This window comes from Helicoverpa zea, chromosome 6, assembly GCF_022581195.2.
Source record: "Helicoverpa zea isolate HzStark_Cry1AcR chromosome 6, ilHelZeax1.1, whole genome shotgun sequence".
In the NCBI taxonomy this organism is placed as follows: Eukaryota; Metazoa; Arthropoda; class Insecta; order Lepidoptera; family Noctuidae; genus Helicoverpa; species Helicoverpa zea.
The window spans coordinates 6906037-6927993 of NC_061457.1; the positions used below are offsets into that span (position 1 = coordinate 6906037).

General features: G+C 36.1%; 5 protein-coding genes across 6 annotated transcripts; 3 read left to right on the forward strand and 2 right to left on the reverse strand.

Moving 5' to 3' along the window:
- The first annotated feature begins 40 nt into the window (after positions 1 to 40).
- LOC124631106 (extensin) lies at positions 41 to 5459 on the forward strand. 2 transcript variants are annotated; one of them, XM_047165282.1, is made up of 3 exons: positions 41 to 1979; positions 2313 to 2783; positions 4751 to 5459. In XM_047165282.1, exons 1-3 carry the CDS (start codon positions 1800 to 1802, stop codon positions 4832 to 4834), a joined length of 735 nt encoding a protein of 244 aa, XP_047021238.1. In that variant the 5' UTR covers positions 41 to 1799; the 3' UTR covers positions 4835 to 5459. The 2 variants fall into 2 exon arrangements, with proteins under 2 accessions (XP_047021238.1, XP_047021239.1); XM_047165283.1 differs by lacking the exon at positions 41 to 1979 and adding an exon at positions 2067 to 2115.
- A 3061-nt stretch (positions 5460 to 8520) lies between these two features.
- LOC124631267 lies at positions 8521 to 11508 on the forward strand. Its single transcript, XM_047165571.1, has 5 exons — positions 8521 to 8799; positions 8932 to 9159; positions 9546 to 9678; positions 10275 to 10435; positions 10658 to 11508. Exons 1-5 carry the CDS (start codon positions 8698 to 8700, stop codon positions 10868 to 10870), a joined length of 837 nt encoding a protein of 278 aa, XP_047021527.1. The 5' UTR covers positions 8521 to 8697; the 3' UTR covers positions 10871 to 11508.
- Positions 11509 to 11871: 363 nt separating this feature from the next.
- On the reverse strand, positions 11872 to 12518 carry LOC124631268 (NADH dehydrogenase [ubiquinone] 1 beta subcomplex subunit 11, mitochondrial). The gene has a single exon (XM_047165572.1). It carries the CDS (start codon positions 12365 to 12367, stop codon positions 11939 to 11941), a length of 429 nt encoding a protein of 142 aa, XP_047021528.1. The 5' UTR covers positions 12368 to 12518; the 3' UTR covers positions 11872 to 11938.
- A 2235-nt stretch (positions 12519 to 14753) lies between these two features.
- Positions 14754 to 17692, forward strand: LOC124631159 (RNA-splicing ligase RtcB homolog). Its single transcript, XM_047165377.1, has 5 exons — positions 14754 to 15195; positions 15656 to 15786; positions 15979 to 16683; positions 16766 to 16930; positions 17295 to 17692. Exons 1-5 carry the CDS (start codon positions 14904 to 14906, stop codon positions 17520 to 17522), a joined length of 1521 nt encoding a protein of 506 aa, XP_047021333.1. The 5' UTR covers positions 14754 to 14903; the 3' UTR covers positions 17523 to 17692.
- Positions 17687 to 21843, reverse strand: LOC124631158 (glycerol kinase-like). The gene is made up of 12 exons (XM_047165376.1): positions 21623 to 21843; positions 21416 to 21544; positions 20674 to 20803; positions 20383 to 20600; positions 20015 to 20227; positions 19592 to 19694; positions 19397 to 19504; positions 19162 to 19324; positions 18883 to 19084; positions 18509 to 18638; positions 18239 to 18334; positions 17687 to 17927 (listed from the first exon to the last, which is right to left on the reverse strand). Exons 1-12 carry the CDS (start codon positions 21692 to 21694, stop codon positions 17830 to 17832), a joined length of 1662 nt encoding a protein of 553 aa, XP_047021332.1. The 5' UTR covers positions 21695 to 21843; the 3' UTR covers positions 17687 to 17829.
- Positions 21844 to 21957: the final 114 nt, after the last annotated feature.

Below are 21957 nucleotides of genomic sequence, written 5' to 3' on the forward strand. Positions count from 1 at the left end.
GCATTTGTCTCTAAGAATCTTCCAGCGACCTCTATAGTTAATTGTTAATCAAGGGCGCTTCGTCTCCTGAATGATTGTAATCTTTTATCGATGCTTGTGAGCGTGGTTATGCGGCGACACAATCTGCAACACCTAAAGGTATTAGGCGTTTATTAGTTTATAAAACATCGATAAGAAAACGGCACTGAGTAGCTGTTGTTGTTACTGTTACTTGCCTGAACATTTTGAAATATCCAATAATTAAGGTTTTTGAATATATGAAAAAATAAGTTTTCTCGTCTTACAATTCCTACAGATTTTTAAAAACAATGTCACACAGTGGATACCTTTTATACCACAGGCACAAAGCAAATTATTATAGCGAAGAATATAACGTAACTAAGTAAATGTTATTTAATTCATTAAATTTTCTATAAATGTTAACACATCTTAATACTGGAGAAAACATCAATGAACAGGTAATAATGAACCGGGGTGTTGATTACTAAGGATATTATAGAATATCGTGTCCCAGATAACACAAATAGTAATCACAAGTATAAATCAACCGGTTTCGTAGGAATAGGCATCGATGCTCGCCTACCTTCCTGGTGTTTCCACATTATGGGGCCCGCGCCAGCGCCGTGTCAGAGGTCAATTATTCCCACTTCGCTTCGTAAACCGTAAACAATGATGCACTGACAGATTGTCACTAAGTGCTTTGTTCACACTACAAATGACATCTGCGGCGCGTCTCCTTACACTTGTCATGAAACATTATATGTATTAGAATCGTGCAACTACTTCACAATGAACGCAATACTGTGAAACAAGCAAGCGTATCGTATCGGAAACGATTGGTTAGATGGAATCAATCACAAGTAAACCAACAAGAAACTGAGCAATGCTTATGCGTTTTAATCAACAATGTATTGTTGTGGTACCTACTTACTTTACGCTACATTTTGTTTCAGAATTCGATAGCGGGTACATAGCGCTGGAGGAAACGTATGCTACCCTCTGCCTTGCAATCATCTGAATGAAGTAAGATTTAGCTATCTGAGTAGATACTTGTATGTTCGTCATTGGGCTACACACGCGAGTGTTACCAAAGAAGCGCTGCGAGTGTCGGTTAACCTGCAGTCAATTAACATTTGAATTCGAAGCAAATTGCGATTACCTGGTTACACAGTCAGAGGAACATTTCGCTGCCACTATCATATTATACCTTGGAGCGATACTTGCTCTCTCAAATGGACAAATTATTCTCTGCAATCACACATTAAATATTGTAGTACTGCTGCTTACATGTTATCTTAGGTCGACGATGGCTAATATGCAAAGGAAAAGGGAAATAGCTCCATGATAGACATGCATTTGCTAGAGTTCGCATATTGAAGTCATAATCTTTGTCATTTGCTCGAAGGAGGTATACAAAGTCTTACTACATCAGATATTTTATGTAGTTAGGTAAGGGTAGTGCTATTGACGATTAAATCCGGGTCTCGATTCCGAGTCTGTACAAACAGATTCTTCGCCTACTTATATTTTGTGTGATCTTTTAATCGAGCCGAGCCTTTTATTTCAGAACCTACCCACTTTAAAAAAAATATCGGTAGGTAGGTAAATCAGATAAAAAAAAACAATAGGTAGATAGGCACTATTTCTCTTAGTACTTATAAGAAAGTAATAGAATATTTTTATATAAAAAAATACGTTTCATTTTGAGATCCTTGTACATTTTTACCTTAACTTACGCATGCAAAAACAGAGGGTTTACAAAAACAGCTTGCAACACTTATTGGTGCCTAGGTACGATTATGTTCATGGTTGAAGAAGAACATTACTTACTGCATATTCAAGAAATCTGCAAGGAATATAAAAATATAAACAACAATTTGCATGAGAAAAAGGATTTACGGCAGAATGTGCCCTCGAGCACGTCACTTGGTGTGGCGTCAGTAGGAGGGCGGCGCGTGAGCACCATCTTATTGCGAAAGGTATGTGAACCATCGAAAGTGCCCCCTCCCCCGGATATGGAGCGCACAACTCTTATAAACACAGGTGGCGCCTGGGCACTGGACATTACACTATCTAGCTGCGTCTAATCGCATACCCAGGATGTGTGACAAAACGGTAGGTGTACCGCTGTGAGGATCATATCTGATCAATATTGTGACCTGGTGATATTGGCAAAGTGTGTTCCTGATAACATATCGATGTCTTCGGGACAAAAATAGTGATAAAGTGTGGATTTTGACCCTAACCTGAATACTGATGATATTGAAGTAAGTACTAATTGAATCTAACAGGTGCATAATTTGTGTGTGCAGGTACTACGATCTCTAGTGGTGGCGGTGGTGGTTGCCTGCGCAGTCGCGAGGCCAGAGCCTCCGACGTCGTATGGCGCCCCCTCCCAGTCCTATAGTGCCCCCTCATCGTCTTACGGTGCTCCCTCATCATCGTATGGTGCTCCCGCGCCACAGTACGGACCGCCCCAACAGCCCATAGTACATAAGCATGTTTACGTGCACGTCCCACCTCCAGACAACGACATCCCTCAACCCCGCAAACCAATCTGGGTGCCACCTCCTCAGAAACATTACAAGATAGTGTTCATCAAGGCGCCGACTCCACCCACCCCTACTGCGCCTGTCATTCCTGTACAGCCTCAGAATGAGGAGAAGACTCTCGTCTACGTGTTGGTGAAGAAACCCGAGGAGCAGCCCGACATTGTCATCCCGACACCGGCGCCTACGCAGCCCTCAAAACCAGAGGTTTACTTCATCAGATACAAGACACAGGTAAGATTTTAACACAGTTTAATTTTATGAGCCGCCGCTCTAAAACGCAGTGCTCGAGATTCATTAGTGTATGGCCCTCTAACCCCAGATTAGATCAGAGCCACGATTGTTTTCGACTATTTCTATTGAAGTAATGATAGAGAACAGTAAAAATCTTACAAATAATAGAGAATCAATATACAAATGAGAATTCTAGAGATCCCTTATATCAACCCGTATTAGAAGAATATAAATAAAATTGGTACTATATACTGCTATGTACTTTTGAGGAACAAAATTATCATCTTAAGAAACCATTTCAATCTTAAGAAAAAACACTTAGATATATTCTATGCACTACATATTCATACGAGAGTAAGTAGTAAGCTTGTACGAGTATAATCAAGCCGTAAACGTTATAGTTACTTAATCTGTTATTCTGTAATAAAATAAACATTAAGTAATAAGTTTACAGAAAAAGAGAACACATAAGTGCTTAATTCATTTCATGGATCTTGACTTTAGACGATTAATTCATGTTCATAAAGTAGTCATAATGTCATGGCGTGGTGACGGAGGATGCGTCCGCTTGCCTCGTGAAAGTGCGCGTAAACATTTCCTACAGCAATCTAGGAAGTGTTATATAGCATTATCTGCAAGACCTAACGTGCTCGCTGTCAGTCCAGTACACCTGCTATCATCATTACATTAACGCAACCGAGGATGCCTCTGTACTCCCACAACCCGTATTTTCTATGTAACGCAATGTCTCTCGCAATAAGTGAGGTAGCTAGATTTTTTGTATCATTATCGCCCGGTAGGTAACCCTCTTCTAGAAATGTCACTTAAGGTTGCATCATATTAGAACTAGATTCATAAATATCTAGGCTTCATTATTATTATAGGTAGCTACGCTATGTTTATATTTTCATTAGTAACCTACATTGGATCGTATACAGGTACTCATGCGCGGACGCAATTGTTTAATTTGTAGGGTCTGTAACGTTTTAGTAAATATACCACGGCCAGAAAAACAATGAGAGCGTTTCTATTTGACAGCTTAGATCTCAATGAGTAAATGGTTTCCATTCAAGTTTAAAAATATAATCGCATAGTCATCGATTTATAAGTGTATACCTACTTTCGTGATCTATGAATGTTTGAAACCATTGTTTTCTAAGCTATTTCGTTTACGTAATACAAATAGCGCATATTTCATACAAATAGCTTTATAATTGGCGGGTCATTCGAAGATCAAAATGGAGCCACAAACGAAAGTATGTGCGTCGCATTATTACGTGGTAACACGTAAAGGCTCTAAACACGTAACATGTAGTTAATACATTTACCTACTTGTTTTTATGTAGGCCAATTTTAAACTAAAGTCAACTCCTACTATTATAGACTATAATAATATATTTATCCAATTATCATCACGCGCAAAATCGATTTGAGTGTGAAATTGATTAGTTCCACCGATATTTCTCTAAGGGTTCCAGTTCCAATGGCTAGTGAACTACATTATCTTTTATTTTTAATATAATGCTACGCTGATGAAGAATACTACTTACCTAAGCCTATATTGAAAGTAAATTTACCATTTTATTCATTCAAAAATCTGAAGGCCTCTCTTCATAGATAGGATCTAATTTACCAACATACGACAGCCTACACCCCCGTCAAATTTTTCTAGAAGAGTTAATAAATTTACCTAATTGCGTAATTTTTGGCGAACAGTCCTCTCACTTGGCGATCAACTTTGAACTGTGAAAACTTTTAACCTTCAGTGCAATCAATTCTTCTAACATAAGTGCACTTTTATGCATTACCATCCGTTTGGTAATCGCACATATTTTTGCATGCAACAATCAATGTTAATCTTTCTTACTGGAAGACGTACCTAGTGTTGTGTATTATCTAATCATATCATAATTTAGATTTGTAAAAAAAATACGATACGAAATTACATATATTTTTTTGTTTTTCAGAAACAGGAAGGTTATCCGGAATCTCCCAAGCCCGAGTACGGCCCTCCCGCTTCAGCTCCATCGTCAGAATACGGTGCTCCTTAAGGCGACCTCTTTGGACAATTATAAACCAGCTGCCCATTTATAGTGCTCGACCGGCTCCTTCAAACCCTCTATCTTAGTAACCACGTTATTTCGGTAACCTGGTTAACTAAAGTTTTTATTGATTAAATATATGTACCTACTAGGAATACCAAAGCTATAAACTATGAAGGTCTACCCGCTATAATCTCCGCAATGGAGATGGTGTGGTAGACTCTGGAACAGCTTGCTTATTAGCTTCTGTGAGATGAGTTTTGACGTCAAATATTATAATATGTATCTATAAATTTTCTTATAGCAAACGGCATTTTCGCAACATTTTGTGTTTTTCCGTTTAAATCTGAGGCGAAGATGCCGATTTCTATGACCGAATGACGACCAGCGTATAAACAAGGCATTATTATTTATAGATTAATTAACTAGAATATTTTTGCATTAGTGCCTTCGTTCTATAATCAAAGAAAAAGGTATGGAACCTCAAAATTCTAGAGAAGTCGGCCGAGATCTGTGATGGCAGCAATCTGGCGTTGCGCCAAACTGTACTGCAACTTGTATTATTACATCAAATTGATGTGAATGTTTGTAAATATATTATTTTTATATGATTAAAATGTTTTATAATAATTAACTAATGGTTTCATTCTTAATGTAAGATTTAGTTCCGTCAAATTACATTTGAGTAAAATAATCTTTTTGCTACAAAACACAGTAAAACAATTTAAAATATATTATGCTATATACCCTTGGACTTGAGGAAATATTACCTATTCGTGTAGATGAGAAATCGTTCCATTTGTAGTAGAACCATATACATAGAAGTAGAACCATATAGAAATTTTATATAGATTTGATATTTAGGTACCTAAGAGCTAGCATATAATTGGCGTAATCCCTTTACCTTATTACTTATTTGTTTAAGCACAAAACTAAATAATATAAGAAAGGATTTCCATATAATGTTTTCAGAAGTGATTAGGTATTACTTCACATGAAAATGTCCACGAAGTCAGTTGCGAAAGGTGTTAACTAGTGTCCAACAGGGACCCTGATTAGTGACGCGCTAAAAGCGAAAACCTGTGAATTATATTGAAAATAGTAAGTTATTTACTATACGAAGTTGCTTAACAGTGTAAGGTCGACTTTTTCTACATTTAATTACGTAATTTTTTAGTTTGTTTAGAAAATATTGAAGGTCAGGTATGGGTGATTTTTACTAATAATACTGCAATTCTTGTACTCTCGTACTTATTATATTATAATTAAATTGACATACAGAGCCCTAATAATAAAATGAAAGAGTTATTTTTGCCCTCTTTATTACTTGGAAGCTTTCTTATAGGTATGCGTAGGGAATGCACATTTGTGATCCAACGTCATTGCAGATGACGGATGAGAGATTCAGTTTGCGTAGGTTGTAGAAGTTTGCAGTTTGACTACATAAATCTAGAACGTTCTATGCTACCATAAAACTCCATGCAGGAAATCCAGGAGTCATTAAAACGTAGCGTAGGTACCTAATAATACTTACCTGTCTCACGAAGGATGGAATTACCTAGGGAGGGACTATGTTACTGAGAAAGAGAGTAGCTTTCCAACAGAGGAAGAATTTTTCAAATCGGTTAGTTAGTTTGGAGCCTTTAGGGTACAAACAACAAAAAAAATATTTCACTTTGTTATATCTATAGTATAGTTTGAAACCAAGTGAGCGACATGAAGAGTTTCAAAAGGACACTGATGCACTGTTATCAACTGTGTAGCTGCAGTTTCTGGCAAACTCTTCTAAGCATCACCTGTCTACATCAGCGTCTTACTTATTACGTAGATACCTACTTGTGTAAATTATTTTATATTTCATTTAGATCATTTTAACGTTTCATATCGATTGTGACACTTCGCATTGTTCCATTTAATGTGACCACAACCCTATTACACATTTCTGCAAGTAGAGACACATTAATGTGGGTAGATTATGATGCAATGTGAACATCACTAGGTCTCTTCAATATACACAATAGTAAGAAACGTCTCACGGCTCTATTATATGTCAGCAATTTAACATTTTCACTTTCTCGGGTGGTACTACTGTGGTCAATGGACGCTTCCGTAAAATAGGATTGTGTCTATACAATGCAGAGTATTTAATGCAAGATTTCGTGTCATCCTGAAGAGTACATAAGTAAGTATAGAGTAGACGGGGGGCGGTTAGTCATCCTTTTCATTGTTTTAATGGCCCATGGTGTTGCGTAACAATGATATCACAATGTGGTTCCCGTAATATGACGTGGTTCCTCGGCATATAGTTACTGAGCAGTGGCTATAGCTACATTAATATGAGTTACTCGTACCTAAGTGTGGTTTTATTACTACTGATTTGGTACCTTATAGAGTTCTGCTTTTTACAATCATATACAAAATATTTACTCTTCAACAAATGATTTTGATGCCTTAAATTATTTGGAGTGTTAAGATGATTCTTTGTTACAGCTAGATAATACAATAGTTAATTATTATAAGTAAGATATCGCCAATTACAAGTAATTTATAAAATTCATAAAATAAAATAATACTTTATAAAATTTTATAATACTTCTACTTAGGTACTGGCATTATAAAAAACTAAGGATACTTTTAGACTTTGTTTTATGTTTTATGGGTGTTATATCGACTGCAAGCAAGCAATACCTCCTATCTGACTCCGGGTGGATTTTAAAGGGGAACAATAAAACTTAATAATATCCTTATTCCAAGGTATAATGAGATACTGAAAATCTAAGTTTTCTTTTTTTACGGATAGTATCGATTAATAAAGTTTTTTTCTTTTTATTTTGAGTCTAAGGGTAGTTAATAGTAGATTCGAGTTTTTTGTAACAAAAATGTCAGATAGGAGGTATTGCTTGCTTGCAGTCGATATGGAGCTGAAAAAATGTGTCTAGACTGTAGATCGTATAAGAAGGAAGCTCAAAACCATACTGAGCTCTTTATAAAATACATCATGGCAAATATTTAAACTCAACAGCAGCTTAGGCACCTACTAGCCGCTAAGGTAATCTAATATTTTCTGGGTGAAGGTGTTTTATATAAGATTAAATATTTACAACGCACCCAACAACGCAGAAGGAACTCGTAATAGTGCAACAATATTTATAAATAAAAAAATATTCTACCTATGCAAGTGTTGATGCATGCGCGTGAACAATATGCGGGCCTCTGTGGTGTTCATAAAAAACAAAGGTTTAAAAACAATGAAGCTTAACTTTCCAAACCCTCATAATTCGACACCTTCAGAATTTAAAAGTACCTATGTAAGTACTTACATACCAATGAACTGTTCTAAAGCAACAGGCATAATTTTTGTTGCCAAAAAACGTGCGATTGGCCGCTATGATTCATCTCATATACCGAATACCTACCTATTACCTATGTACTAACCTTTTTATTTTAGTTGCAAACATAGCCAAAATTCCAAAAAAAATCGGTTACGTGGTAAGCATGAATTTTATCCCACACATCCCCACAAAAGGAGGATTCTTATAATCAAGGCAAAAAATAAGTTAGTAAATGTAGATAGGTACATATTTACAAAACTAACTGAGTCCAAGTTTTATTTTAAATTCACAAACATATAAAATACTTCCCGCTACTGGCATCACTAGATTCGTCTAGAATCGTTATTTTTATTTCTGTACAAAAGTTCGTATAGATCATTGGACGCCGCGTTGGTTTATTTTGGGCTCAAATAACTTTCGTGTTGTCGGCATTAGCCGTAGGTAACAGTATTCACAGATATTGGAAGGAGGCTGGACGCATTTAATAACTAAACTATAAGGAAAGTAGACCTAAACAACAATATTTTCATAAGTGAAACAATGTCATTAAAAATAGAAGCTGAAATTAAAGTAGAATCAGAACCGTGTGTGTTGACCTGGGGCAACAAGTTGTTTGTTGGCACTGAAGATGGTTCCATTAAAGTAAGTATAACACCTATAGCTACCCCTATACATTGTTTTTTATTTGTATCCATAAATAGTAACTAATAACAATCGATGAGCATGAGGACTTGTAATACATGAAGTTTAAGCTTATAAATGTATATTTTTAAGGCATTTGATGAGAAACTGGTGGCAAAGGAGTCCTGGGCTGCACATGCAGTACAGCCATTTGCTTTAGCTACTGATGGAGCCACCTTGTACTCCTCGTCCAATGACGGACCCATTAAAGTTTGGTCCATTACCGGGGCCAAAATCGCTGAACTACCAACTACAGGCGCTGACGTGGGCTCTCTTCATGTGTTTGACAAACAACTTTATGCTGGTGATGAAGATGGCAACGTGAGTGAACTATTCAATAACTAGATAATAATACCTTCTTAGGAACCTACAGACAAAAGTACCTATACCTGCCTACCTAAATCTTATCTTGAAAAATCTAATTACTTAGTCATAGGTAGGTACATAGAATAACTATTTACTAACTCTCAGATTTCATAAAAGAAGAAATTATTTAGCTGACCGAAAGAACGTACCTACTTAGGTATTAGGAGGTAAAATTACCCTACTAGATAATTAGGATAAGTATAAGTACGTAGGTATTCTATTCATAATACCTAGTTTAAACCTACCTGTTTATAAAACCTGTACCTAGTTTAAAAAAGAGTCAATTTTTTACATCTGTTTTTGATGGAATTTTAATTTAATTTAATTACTTACTATTACAGATTGCAGTCTATGAAAATAATGCATTGAAAGCTAAATACAATGTCTTGGAAGAGGTTAAGGACCTGTCGTTCTCCCCGCCGTTCCTGTTTACAGTTCGGGACCTCTACGTCACTGCCACAGAAATAAAGCCAGGTAAAACTATTATAATCTGCCATCTGTTTTTCTAAAAAAAAAAAATAATAATTGTAGGTAGGTAACTGCCTACCTTGTTATTTTAGTTAGCAATGTACGGTATGTACCTAATCTAGATACTTATTTACCGCCACCTGGCGGAGACTGTGAATAGTGTGCGCAAGGTAGAGGAATAATCTTAGTGCAAGTAGAGGACTAAAAATCAAATCGGGTATCAAAATCTCTTGCAATAAGAACATCAATAGCTTGTTGCTGTGTTGTTACTTGCGGCGTAAACAGTGCAGGCGTTGAATGATATTATTTTTTTAGTTTCACTATTACATGATCAGTTTGTTTTGTTTACCGAATACTCATTTGCCGGCCCTTTACGTAAAAATAGGTGTATTTAAAGTAAAGAAGCGGATCCACGGACTCCTACATAGTCATCATCCTCCTGCCCTTATCCCAATTTTATTTGGGGTCGGCGCAGCATGTTTTCCTTCCATACTTTTATATACATAATTAACATACTGCAATTTTTTGGCATAAATTTTACAGCCGATGTAGGAGAATAAGAAATAAATTCTACCACAATATAATATTTCCCTTTATTTCAGAGGAATCTAAGACACGTTTCACTACAAGGCACACAATGGAAGGTCGAGCTCCTTTGCGGATATCGGGAAATCGACTCGTATTCATGTCTCGGGATGGAAATAGCCTAAAATTACATGATTGCTCAATTGATACCAGTTTCAAACTGCTCCATGAAATAAAGGTCAGTATTGAAGGAGGAACGCACAGTCGGGATCTCGGGCCCACAGCATTAACGCGCCCGGCGCGGGCGAAACAAGGGAACACTATTGGTTTTAAATATTCTGACCCTCCTTATAAAGTCATAACGCGAACATCATAATACATTATATGCTTTGTTGAAACGTAGGTTCATTTACCCATAATAATTAAGCATAGTCGGTGTATCATAGTTTATTTTTCACAGGTCAGTGACATGATTGTTACAAGTTTGTCGACTAGCGGCGACTACGTGTGGACTGCAGGTTGGGACGGCTTCGTACGCCGTTGGAAGATAGCTGGTGACAAATTAGAACCCTGTGGGGAAATAAATCTTGGTGGCTGTGTTAATTCCGTTGCTGCCAATGGAGACAGTGTTTATGCAGCTGTGACGGGTGGGAAAATAGTTCATTTGCGATAGTATGTAGATATGTATTTATTTAGTTATCTAGAATTAAAATCTTTTCAATATCATATTGAAAAAAATAACAGATAAATAAGTTCTATCCTCATCCCTACTCAATGTACAACGTGCCGCGCCTGTAATCGGAATAGACACAATTATTAGCATACTTTTAGATACACTATGAAACTACCACATTAGACATGTGTAGAACAACTGCACTGATGTTTAGGCACAATAACATGCTTTATAATGAGGTGGAGAGTTTATGATATTTATTGTAATCGTGGGTGACCAATTTCTTTGTCACTGAAACAAAATCTTGGGTAGCTTTTACTACTCTTAGTAAAACCTTGCAAGTGCAAAGAACTAATCAAATGTGATTTTAAATTAATTATTATGGTGTCTAGATAAATTAGTGCATTTTATCAGGAAAATAAAGCATTCATTCAGTTTGCTGTTTTTATTTACCTCAAGAAACAAAATCAACCATGGATTTTACCATAAAGCAGTTTTAGATATGGATAATCACCATACAAGATCTTAGAAATACTTACAAAAGCTTAGTGCCATATTGGCAAGGATATTTTAATTGTTCATGTTAGGCATTGCTATTGGTGTGCCTTATCTTGTTAAATAAATAATTTTGAACCACACAGTTTATTCATTATTATTTGTTGCGTAGGAAACCCAAGTACCAGAATAAAATATCTCTGATATGGCTTTGGCTGTTTTTTAACATGCTTCCACCAGTACTATAAATTATGTGCACGAGTTCAGAACTAGGGTGAAAAAAAAAACATAAAAAGGAAAATAAAATACATGGTTCAGTTTTTAGTTAATGTATTATTTAAACAAAATTCATATATTTACAATTATCTAGGTTCATCTCTGAATACATACTTATTAAAAGTAAAAGTGATCATCTTTATAATAATGTAAGTACTGTAGTTAAAAAAACTACGCACATAAAGTGCAACAAACGGTTGTGGCCATTTATGTGGAATAAAAGATAATCACATGGTCTAAAAACTTTACTGAACCAATCTACAATAATATTGAAATAATAATTGCTGTACGCACAAATTAAATAATAGTTTCAAGATTGCAGATTTCCTCATCTTTGGGAAGATTAATTAACTTTGGATCGATGTAGTTAGGATCGATTGGAGGAAGACCTGCTTGTTCACGGCGTCGCAGTTCCAAAAATGCTTCTCTCTGAGCCCAGTCTCTTAGATGTGTATCGGGGGCATAAGCCCAGGCAAATCCTCCGAAGACTAAACACAATGTAACAGAAAAAAAGAACGATGCGTGGTGCATATTGGTATCTTCCTCTTTGTTATTATAATCAAACCCATAGCTCACCCAGTTCTTGTCTTCCTTGGGGTTAGAAGCAACAGCAGCAGCATCGCTGTTCTTTTTCGAAGTAGAAATGTTACGGCTTACTACGTTCAAATGGTTCCAAACGCATCTCTGCATTAAAGGCATGTGACGAAGCTTAATTAATCCAGCCATCGTACAAAGGATTCCTTTTTCCTTTAGTGTAAAAACAATTCAGGCAATTATTTTACACAATAAGGTTAAAAGTTGATTATGAAACCGTAAGATGAAAGAATCTACGGAAATATTCTACATTGACATTAACATATGAATGCCACTGACATTTTTATGTCACTGTCAGTAAATTATTGCCAGTTATGACCATGGACGTTTATTGGTATTATAGAGAGTCCGTCTATGTGTTTAAATATGCATCATCGACGTTTGCACCCGCGTATGTGGATTGTTAATTTCTACATGGTTTCTACATACTATAATGCGCAAGTGCGCACAGCATACAACCAGTAGAAAGTGTCATGGCTGGATAGTATGTTATAAGAAATAACATTTGCAACGTTTTAACAAAGCCGTTAAGTTGTACTTCGGCATTATTATCAACATCTGTAAATACCTTAATGAGCGAATTTAATATTAGGTCTTTACCTATGAAATTGCCGTTCTGCGGTAATGGCCATTTCAAATCTTAATATTTTTTTTGGCTAAGAATTGCAATTTCAAATTAATTTTATTAAAAAAACATGAAATTCATCTTCCAAAAAAACTTTTTTACAAAAAAATATAACCGACTTCCCAAAACACTAAAAAGCAAAAAAAAAAAACTAATTTTAGGTGCATCGGCCTAGAAGTCGATGTCTAATGGATGTCCCTAAGTTAATTTTGCCACCGACTTCTAGGCCGATGCACCTAAAATTAGTTTTTTTTTGCTTTTTAGTGTTTTGGGAAGTCGGTTATATTTTTTTGTAAAAAAGTTTTTATCTTCAGATTTTCAGTGAAACGAATCCACATAACTGGAAAGTTCTCATTGATACAAAGAATATAAGGCCAAACACGAGGTAGTTTTCATTTTCAGTTGTCGAGCTCCCTTGACCTTCTCTGGTCTCCATCATCAGGTCAGCTCCAAACTTTCACTGTTGCAAAGGTCTCGTCAATACGAATAATATAAGCTCAAACACGAGGTAGTTTACAGATTCAGCTGTCGAGTTCCCTCGACTTTCTTTTGTCTCCATCATCAGGTCAGCTCCAAACCTTCACTGTTCAATAGCGCTATCAGACATACATATGGGTGTCAAGGTTTAACCCTATGTATGCTTACAACTTTCGAAAGTTGCCCTCGATTTCTCAGGGTTTCCATCATCAGATCCTGACCTGATGACTATGGGACCAACTGGCAGCTATTCCGCGTCGAACAAAAAAAGAATCACGTAAATCGGTCTTTAAACCTCGGCGTAATCGATGTACATACATAGAAAAAAAAAAAAAAAACGTACCGGCCGAATTGAGAACCTCCTCCTTTTTGGGAAGTCGGCTAAAAAGTAGTCATTAGTTTATTGATTAGTGCTACATTGTCATCGCATTTCAATCTTCTTCTTCATCGTGGATACGTGAAAAAATCAAGTTATTATGGAATATGAGTACCGTGGTGCAACAACGCGGCACAAGCGGCACGTAACATCAACGACGTTTACGGAGCTAACACACTGCTAACTAACGCATCACCTGTTATTGGTGTGCTCGCTTCCGTTTTGGAAATTTTGACCTGAAAGTTGAACCGTAGACTTTGGTCCACAACGATGAATCAAAGGCGATTGTGGAAGCTGATGATACACAATCTATGGCTGAAGCTTTCGATGTTAGCGTCAAAACAATATTGATCCATTTGCGTCAAATTGGCAAGGTAAAGGGTGACCCACGAACTCAATGAACGCTAGCGCGAAGTACGCGACGAGACGTGCCTTGCACTGCTCAACATACACACAAATTAAAGATTTTTTCCGTCGTCCGTCAGTCACCAGACCTTGTGCCCACACACTACAACTTTTTCCAGAATTTGGATAAGTTTTTGTCGGGTAAAAAATTCAGTACCCGAGAGGCAGTAAAAAATGCCTTTGAAAAAATTGTTGCCTCCCGTCCAGCTAATTTCTTTAAGAAGGGCATCAATTCACTGCCACTGCGTTGGCAAAGAAGCATTGATTGCATGGGTAATTACTTTGATAAATACAAATAAAAAATACATGAAAAAAAAAACGTTTACATTTTTTCATACAAAACGGCAATTTCATAGGTAAAGACCTATTATTTTGAATCTGAGTTGAGAGTATGGATGTTATAGCGCAATATTGCGATAATGTGCATTTATTTACGTTTAGGGTTAAATGTTATCAACTCCGATAAACAATATTTTATTGTTTTTTTGTTGTTCTCGGATTACTGTTGTAGACCTCAGGCAGTCCACAGTCCACACTCAACACTGATCTACAAACATTGACTTGTAGTATAATGAGTACGTAGTACATCGATGTCTACAAAGCATAGACAATTTGCTCAGCTGTCAAGTAACCAAGTGTCAAATTGATAGAAGTTCTGCCTGCTGAAGTCAGAAGTGCTTGCTGAAGCCCCGGGTTTCATGTAAAGAAAAACAATTGAGTTTGGTTTACAAGTAAATAAGGAGTCCTCCTATTTGTTCGTACTTCGTATTCCCAATTTCTTCAAAATGGTTGTGCGTCAGTACAATGAAGAATTGAAGTATCTTGAAAAGATCAATCCATATTGCTGGAGAATCAAAAAGGGTTTTCAGCCTAACATGAACGTGGAAGGAGTTTTTTACGTAAATTCGACTCTTGAAAAGTTAATGTTAGACGAGTTGAAGAATTCCTGTAGACCAGGAATGACTGGAGGTTTTCTCCCGGGTGTGAAGCAAATTGCGAATGTAGCGGCTTTACCGGGTATCGTGGGCCGGTCTATTGGTTTGCCGGATGTACACTCTGGATATGGTTTCGCTATAGGTAAGTTTTTTAGCTATTTGTATCCTATTAATATTTATATTAAATATTTTATACATTACAGTACTCCCACTACAGAATACTTTTTAAATTGAGGCAATATATTAATAAATCAGTCATTATTATTAAAAAATAACAATTAAAATATGTCATGTAATTTTGTTGTAAAGGAATATTTTCCTTACACGTATGTGTGTTTACTATGGTAAAATATTCACAAATTGAAAAATATGCCTATGTTTCCATAGTTTTATGTGTAAGTATTAAATTTTTTGTTGTAAATGTCCTAAATCCTTTGCACAGCCTTTGCTATGCCTAAACCTGAAACTTTTTTTATTTATTTCTTCGTAATTTTTTGTTTTTATTGTTTATTTATGATGCAAGAATTTCGAGCTTTCAAAAAATGATGCAATATGTAGATAAGTCAGACAATGAGTAATGCGTATGAACTTCTTTGTTTCAGGGAATATGGCAGCTTTTGATATGGCTGATCCACAGTCAATTGTCTCTCCTGGGGGTGTGGGTTTTGATATTAACTGTGGAGTCCGCCTATTAAGAACCAATCTCCATGAGAAAGATGTCCAGCCTATTAAGGTACTTACAAGGATTTAAATAGGGTAAACTAGGGGATTATTATTGTAGTCTTTAGATAATTTTATAAGCAATTCCACCCCTAGAATGACCCACTGACCAAGCTTTTATTACCCTAATTCATTTTAAATTATGGTCAATAGCCTTCTTCAATAAATGGACTTTTAATAATGTTTATTTTATTTCCTTTACCAGGAGCAACTTGCACAGAGTTTATTTGACCACATCCCAGTTGGTGTGGGGTCTAAGGGAATAATTCCTATGAATGCCAGAGACCTAGAAGAAGCTCTAGAAATGGGAATGGACTGGTCTCTCAGGGAGGGTTATGTCTGGGCTGAAGACAAGGAACATTGTGAGGAGTATGGGCGTATGTTAAATGCTGATCCTTCCAAAGTCAGTCTGCGTGCCAAAAAGAGAGGTTTACCACAGCTGGGTACCTTGGGTGCTGGTAACCATTATGCAGAGATTCAAGTAGTAGATGAAATCTATGATAAATATGCTGCTGGAAAAATGGGTATTGAACGACTTGGGCAAGTGTGTGTAATGATTCATTCTGGAAGTAGAGGGTTTGGCCATCAAGTAGCTACTGATGCTCTTGTTCAGATGGAGAAAGCTATGAAAAGAGATCAGATTGAGACAAATGATAGGCAGCTGGCTTGTGCTAGAATCAATTCTGTTGAAGGTCAAGACTATCTCAAGGCAATGGCAGCAGCTGGTAACTTTGCGTGGGTCAATAGAAGTTCAATGACATTCTTGACCCGCCAAGCATTTGCCAAGCAATTTAAAATGGCACCTGATGACCTGGATATGCATGTCATATATGATGTATCCCATAACATTGCAAAGATGGAAGAACATGTTGTAGATGGAAAAGTTAAGACCTTATTAGTACACAGAAAGGTAATTTAGATTTATCTATATTCATTAGTCATGCAGTGGCCATTGCCTCACAACATAAATAACATTTTAAAAATAATTTCAGGGTTCTACAAGAGCTTTTCCTCCACACCACCCACTCATACCTGTGGATTATCAGTTGACTGGTCAGCCAGTCCTGATTGGTGGAACTATGGGCACATGCAGTTATGTATTGACTGGCACTCACCAGGGCATGACTGAAACATTTGGCTCTACCTGTCATGGAGCTGTAAGTAAAATAGGTGTCCTTTTGAATTTTTAAAAAGTAGGATTATTTTAATTTAGAATTAATACAGAACTGGTTTTGATTTGTATCACTCTTTGCAATACTTTAAGCTATTTTGCTTAAAAAATCTGGATTTGTAAAACAAAATGTCTTTTTGAGAATGTGATTATTTTCTACATATTTAATATCGAACATCCAACTTTCGTCAGAATGTCAATAATATGATAAATTAGATGTTTATCAAACCTGGAACCTGATGATTAGATAAACATTACAATAACATAATTACCTAATTGTTTATTTATTATGATTGATGACTAATTCTCAAATTAAGTGTGCATACTTATTTTCATATTGTAATTTCTAGGGTCGAGCTTTATCCCGGGCAAAGTCGAGGAGGAACATAGATTACAAAGAAGTTCTCACAAAATTAGAGGAACTGGGTATTTCTATTAGAGTTGCATCACCAAAGTTGGTTATGGAAGAGTCTCCTGAATCTTACAAGAACGTCACAGACGTAGTTAATACTTGCCATGCCGCTGGCATCAGTAAGAAAACTGTGAAGTTACGACCTATTGCAGTTATCAAAGGCTGATGTCATTTTGTATTTTTGATTGTATTGCAATATTTTCATGTAACCACGAGACTACTTAAGTGATATTGTATTTTTACTATTATTTATATATACATAAAAATACTTATTTTTAATTTAAGTGATTTTCATACTTAAGTTTGCATTTCTAAATAAAATAACATAAATATTTAGTAACGGCTTTTATTATTGTAACAACAATTAATTAACAATTCAGCTATAATAAATTAATACTTTACAACTAACTTTGGAGGTATACAGAATTGTTCTACTAATGACTTGGTAATGGCTGGGAATTGAATCCCCTTGATTAGATAACTTTTAATTTATCTGCTATTATCACTAGAAGGGCTGTGCCAATGAAGAACAGACCAGGGGGTATCACTGCTGTTGTACGATCTGTTTCATCTGAAATAAACCGATTTTTTAAAGCACTCGTTAGCATTTATTTCATGTTTACCTACAATAAATTTTTAATGTAGGTAATAATAATTGTTAAAAGGTCGAATACTGAAACGCCGCTCAATTTTAATGACAACTCTCAGCTAGAGCTACCTCATTCTATTCACTGTAATACAACACTTACGTTAGTTAGAATATTGAAACGCCACTCTTTATCGAGAGATCGACTAAGGTTAGATTACGTTTTCCTCGACAGAAATACTTTTCAAGTTGTACTTAAGGTTGAGTAATTTGCAGCGAATTAAAAAAAATATTACCAGGGCATAACTTTTCCTTCTCTTCGCTTCCATCTGAAGTCCATGCTAAACATTTGCTTAGAGCCTCTTCCCATCGGACGCGCCTGATGTCGCGTTCTGTAATGTTGTATTTGTTTCATAAATAAACGAGCAATATAATACTTTTTATGGATAATCAAGAAATACAAGTGGCAATTCAGTGCCAGATGAGGCAAGAGACCTGGGGCCTATAATTTGAAGTCCTAGAAAAATCTCCAAAGTGCGTGGGTCTAAAATATTCGTATACTCGACCTTCAGAAGTAGTCGCTGGTATAAAAGTATCGGCTGGTGGACTCGGAGTAGACGTTGGCCACACTCGCAGTGCTCGGCCCGCCACTATTGCTGCTCCCAGAGCTGTACTTTCCATCATGAGGGGCCGAATCTGAAAGTTATACCTAATGGTAACCGTAATATGCAGTTCTCCCTAATATTAGTATATATCGTCCTTAGGAAATATCTGGGTGTAGCTACGTTTAAGTGGTAAAATACAGATCATTCAAATGTAACTTCGTTCCTTATCCTGCCATGAAATGGAACTTTTCTTATTTTTGCCAGATTTGTTATAGCTTGCCCTTTCTCTGTTCCAAATTATCATTGTATTACAAAATTAAGTCTTAGGTACATACCACTGGAATACCGAGAATATCTGCTTGCATTTGCATTAGCAGGGAATTCTGTGCCATACCGCCGTCGGCAAGCAAGCGGCCCAGCGGCGCGCAATCAGCCGCCATGGCTGTTGCCACACTTCGAGTTTGATGGCACACTGATTCCAAAGCTGCTCTTACTATGTGCTCTCGACGCGTCTTTGCACTTATTCCACACATTATGCTGTCGATATAGATTTTTTTAAATGAGTATTTAATTAAAATTAACCTTAAAATTTGCTTATATCATGATTTACCAACCCTCTAGCGTCTTTTCTCCAATATGGAGAGTATAAACCGTTAAATGCTGGCACAAAACAAATGCTTCCTTCATCATCATCATTGACCTCTGAAGCCAATGCCTCTGTATCTTGTATGTCACTTATAAGCTCCAGACCATCTCGCAGCCACTGTAATGTGTCACCTAAATAATATCAACAATATCAATGAGTCTTTTTTCAGTAAGAAAGAAGCAAGCTATGCTAATATAATTTACCTGCAATGGCAACAGATCCCTCTAAAGCATAGACTGGCGGCGCATCTGGGCCCAGTTTATAAGCTACTGTAGTCAGAAGACCTTGTTGTGAGTGAATTATTGAATCTCCTAAAAAAAAATATGTTTGGATTAGGGAATGACAGAAAAATAATGTTAAAAAGAATGTACAGTAATATGATAACAGTAACAAATTACCTGTATTGTACAACAAAAAACATCCAGTACCGAAAGTACATTTGACTTGACCAAACCTCATGCACCCTTGTCCAACAAGAGCTGCTTGTTGATCTCCTAAACACTGAAACAAGAATGCAACATTTAATACAAATACACCTACATGTAGCATGAAACTAATGGTTCGGAAGCTTTGAGCGCCCACGCTTGCTTTTTCAAGTCACGAGTGGAACGCAGATGTGAGTGGGTACAAAGTAGTTGTTGTGATTCAAACGTTAGAATTACCTGGCGTGAGTGGAACCTCGAATTGGAACTTTTTTTCACATTGGACCAATCGCGAATTCGATTAATCGTGATTTTTGTTTTACTTGGACCATTTGCACCTAAAGGAGTGATATCACCTATGAGCTTCAACATAGGCATTCAATAACAATAGATACTGACCCCAGCAATAGGAACACCAAGCAGGGATCCAGTTGAAATGTAACCATATATTTCAGCTGAACTTTTAATCTTTGGCAGAATTTCCAATGGTATGTCGAAAAAACGTAATAATCCTTTATCCCATTTCAGGCTTCTCAGTGACATTAGTTGAGTTCTTGAAGCGTTTGTGACATCTGTTATATGAGATCCACCATGGCTGCCACCGGTCAGGTTCTGAAAATAGAAAAATTTTTTTATGTAGTTTAAGAGAAAGAATGGACAGATTTACTATGGTTAATAAAATATTATATCATTGTTTTATTCTATATTTTGGTAAAAATAATAATGGAAAATAACAAGGAATTTACACCATAATTATATGTATTTACCCAAATCAACCAGGAATCCACAGTGCCCGCCATACATTCTCCAGCTTTGACCGCATCCTTCACGGCAGATACATTTGTTAACAGCCATTTCAGTTTAACAGATGAGAAGTATGTAGACAAAGGAAGTCCACTAGTCTGAGTAACAGCATTAACACATTGTGCACCTTTGATTTTGATCAGTTCATCTACAATGCTTGACGTTCTCACATCCAACCACACTGAAATCATATAAAACTATGAGCTTATCAATATTTTTTTTAATATCAAATTATTTAATTTACACAATGTTACCTATGGCACTGTACAGGGGTTGTCCAGTTACAGAATTCCATACTATTGTAGTTTCCCTTTGGTTAGTAATACCAATCCCCACAACATCCCCTGGGTTGATATCCAACTTCCTCAGATTGTCAATAGTCACCTGTAATGACAACCATGCTCATATTGAAACAGTAATCATTGTTTATCATGTTATTGCTGCAAATAATAAACATATATTATTTGTTCATCATAATTTAAAAATAAACTATAGGTGCTGTCCTGGAGCACATGATGCCTAATTATTATAGTAATTTTCAGCTACAACTATAGTTCTACTGGTTATTTATTGCTTTCATAGTTCTGATAATTTTCTAGTGGTTTATTGTATCTGATAGCAAACAATAACATAAATATTCATCTTACACCTTTTTACCCTAATTTCAAATAAAAGGCAGGTAAGTCTGAGGTCAGATAGGCAGTTGCTCTGAATAAAACTGCTGCGTTCGATTGGACTGGAAGCCGATCTCAACGTAGTAATGAAAAGGCTAGGCAGATGATGATAATATACAATTGACATTGTTTACCTATTATAGACATGTTTTTTTTTAAATGTGCATGCTCTAGTAAAAATAAAATTAATATAAATACCTAAAATTAATATATGGTATAATCAGATTTCAAATTTATTACTTTGTACTTACAAGTGCTCACCAGTTTCTCAACAGAAATAAGTAGATGTTACATTGATAAAAATATAATTTTAGTGTATTACCTCGATGCATTCTAATACCGCGTTTAGTATTTCTAAAGCATCTTGTTCTATCCATCCTTCTTGGGGACTAAATCTTTTCAATGATATTTGATGATAAGTGAGAACTTCTGAGGTATTTGCTGCAAACACCTGTAAACAATGTAATAGTATACAAATACCAGCCGCATCATAAGTTAAAAATAGTTAACATTGTTTTAAAAAAAATACCAGAAACTTGACATTTGAAGTTCCTTCATCTACAGCACCGATGAGAGGACCGAATTTGCCGAATTCCCGCATAATAACTTTGTTATTACATAGTGAAATAAAGTCTTGTTTTAGCAAGGATTTTAGTTAAAACCTTACTAACTTTTCAAATAGGTAAATCAATCAGCTGATACAGAAAGTCACTCATTCACAGATATAGATACTATCATTGGTAACCAAAGACAAGACACTAATAAAGTCGCGACCCCTCAGACCGAATATTAAAATATTTTTTTCATGTTTAAAGTAAAGAATAAGTTTCAATTACTTCCAAAACTGAGCATATGGCTTGGACT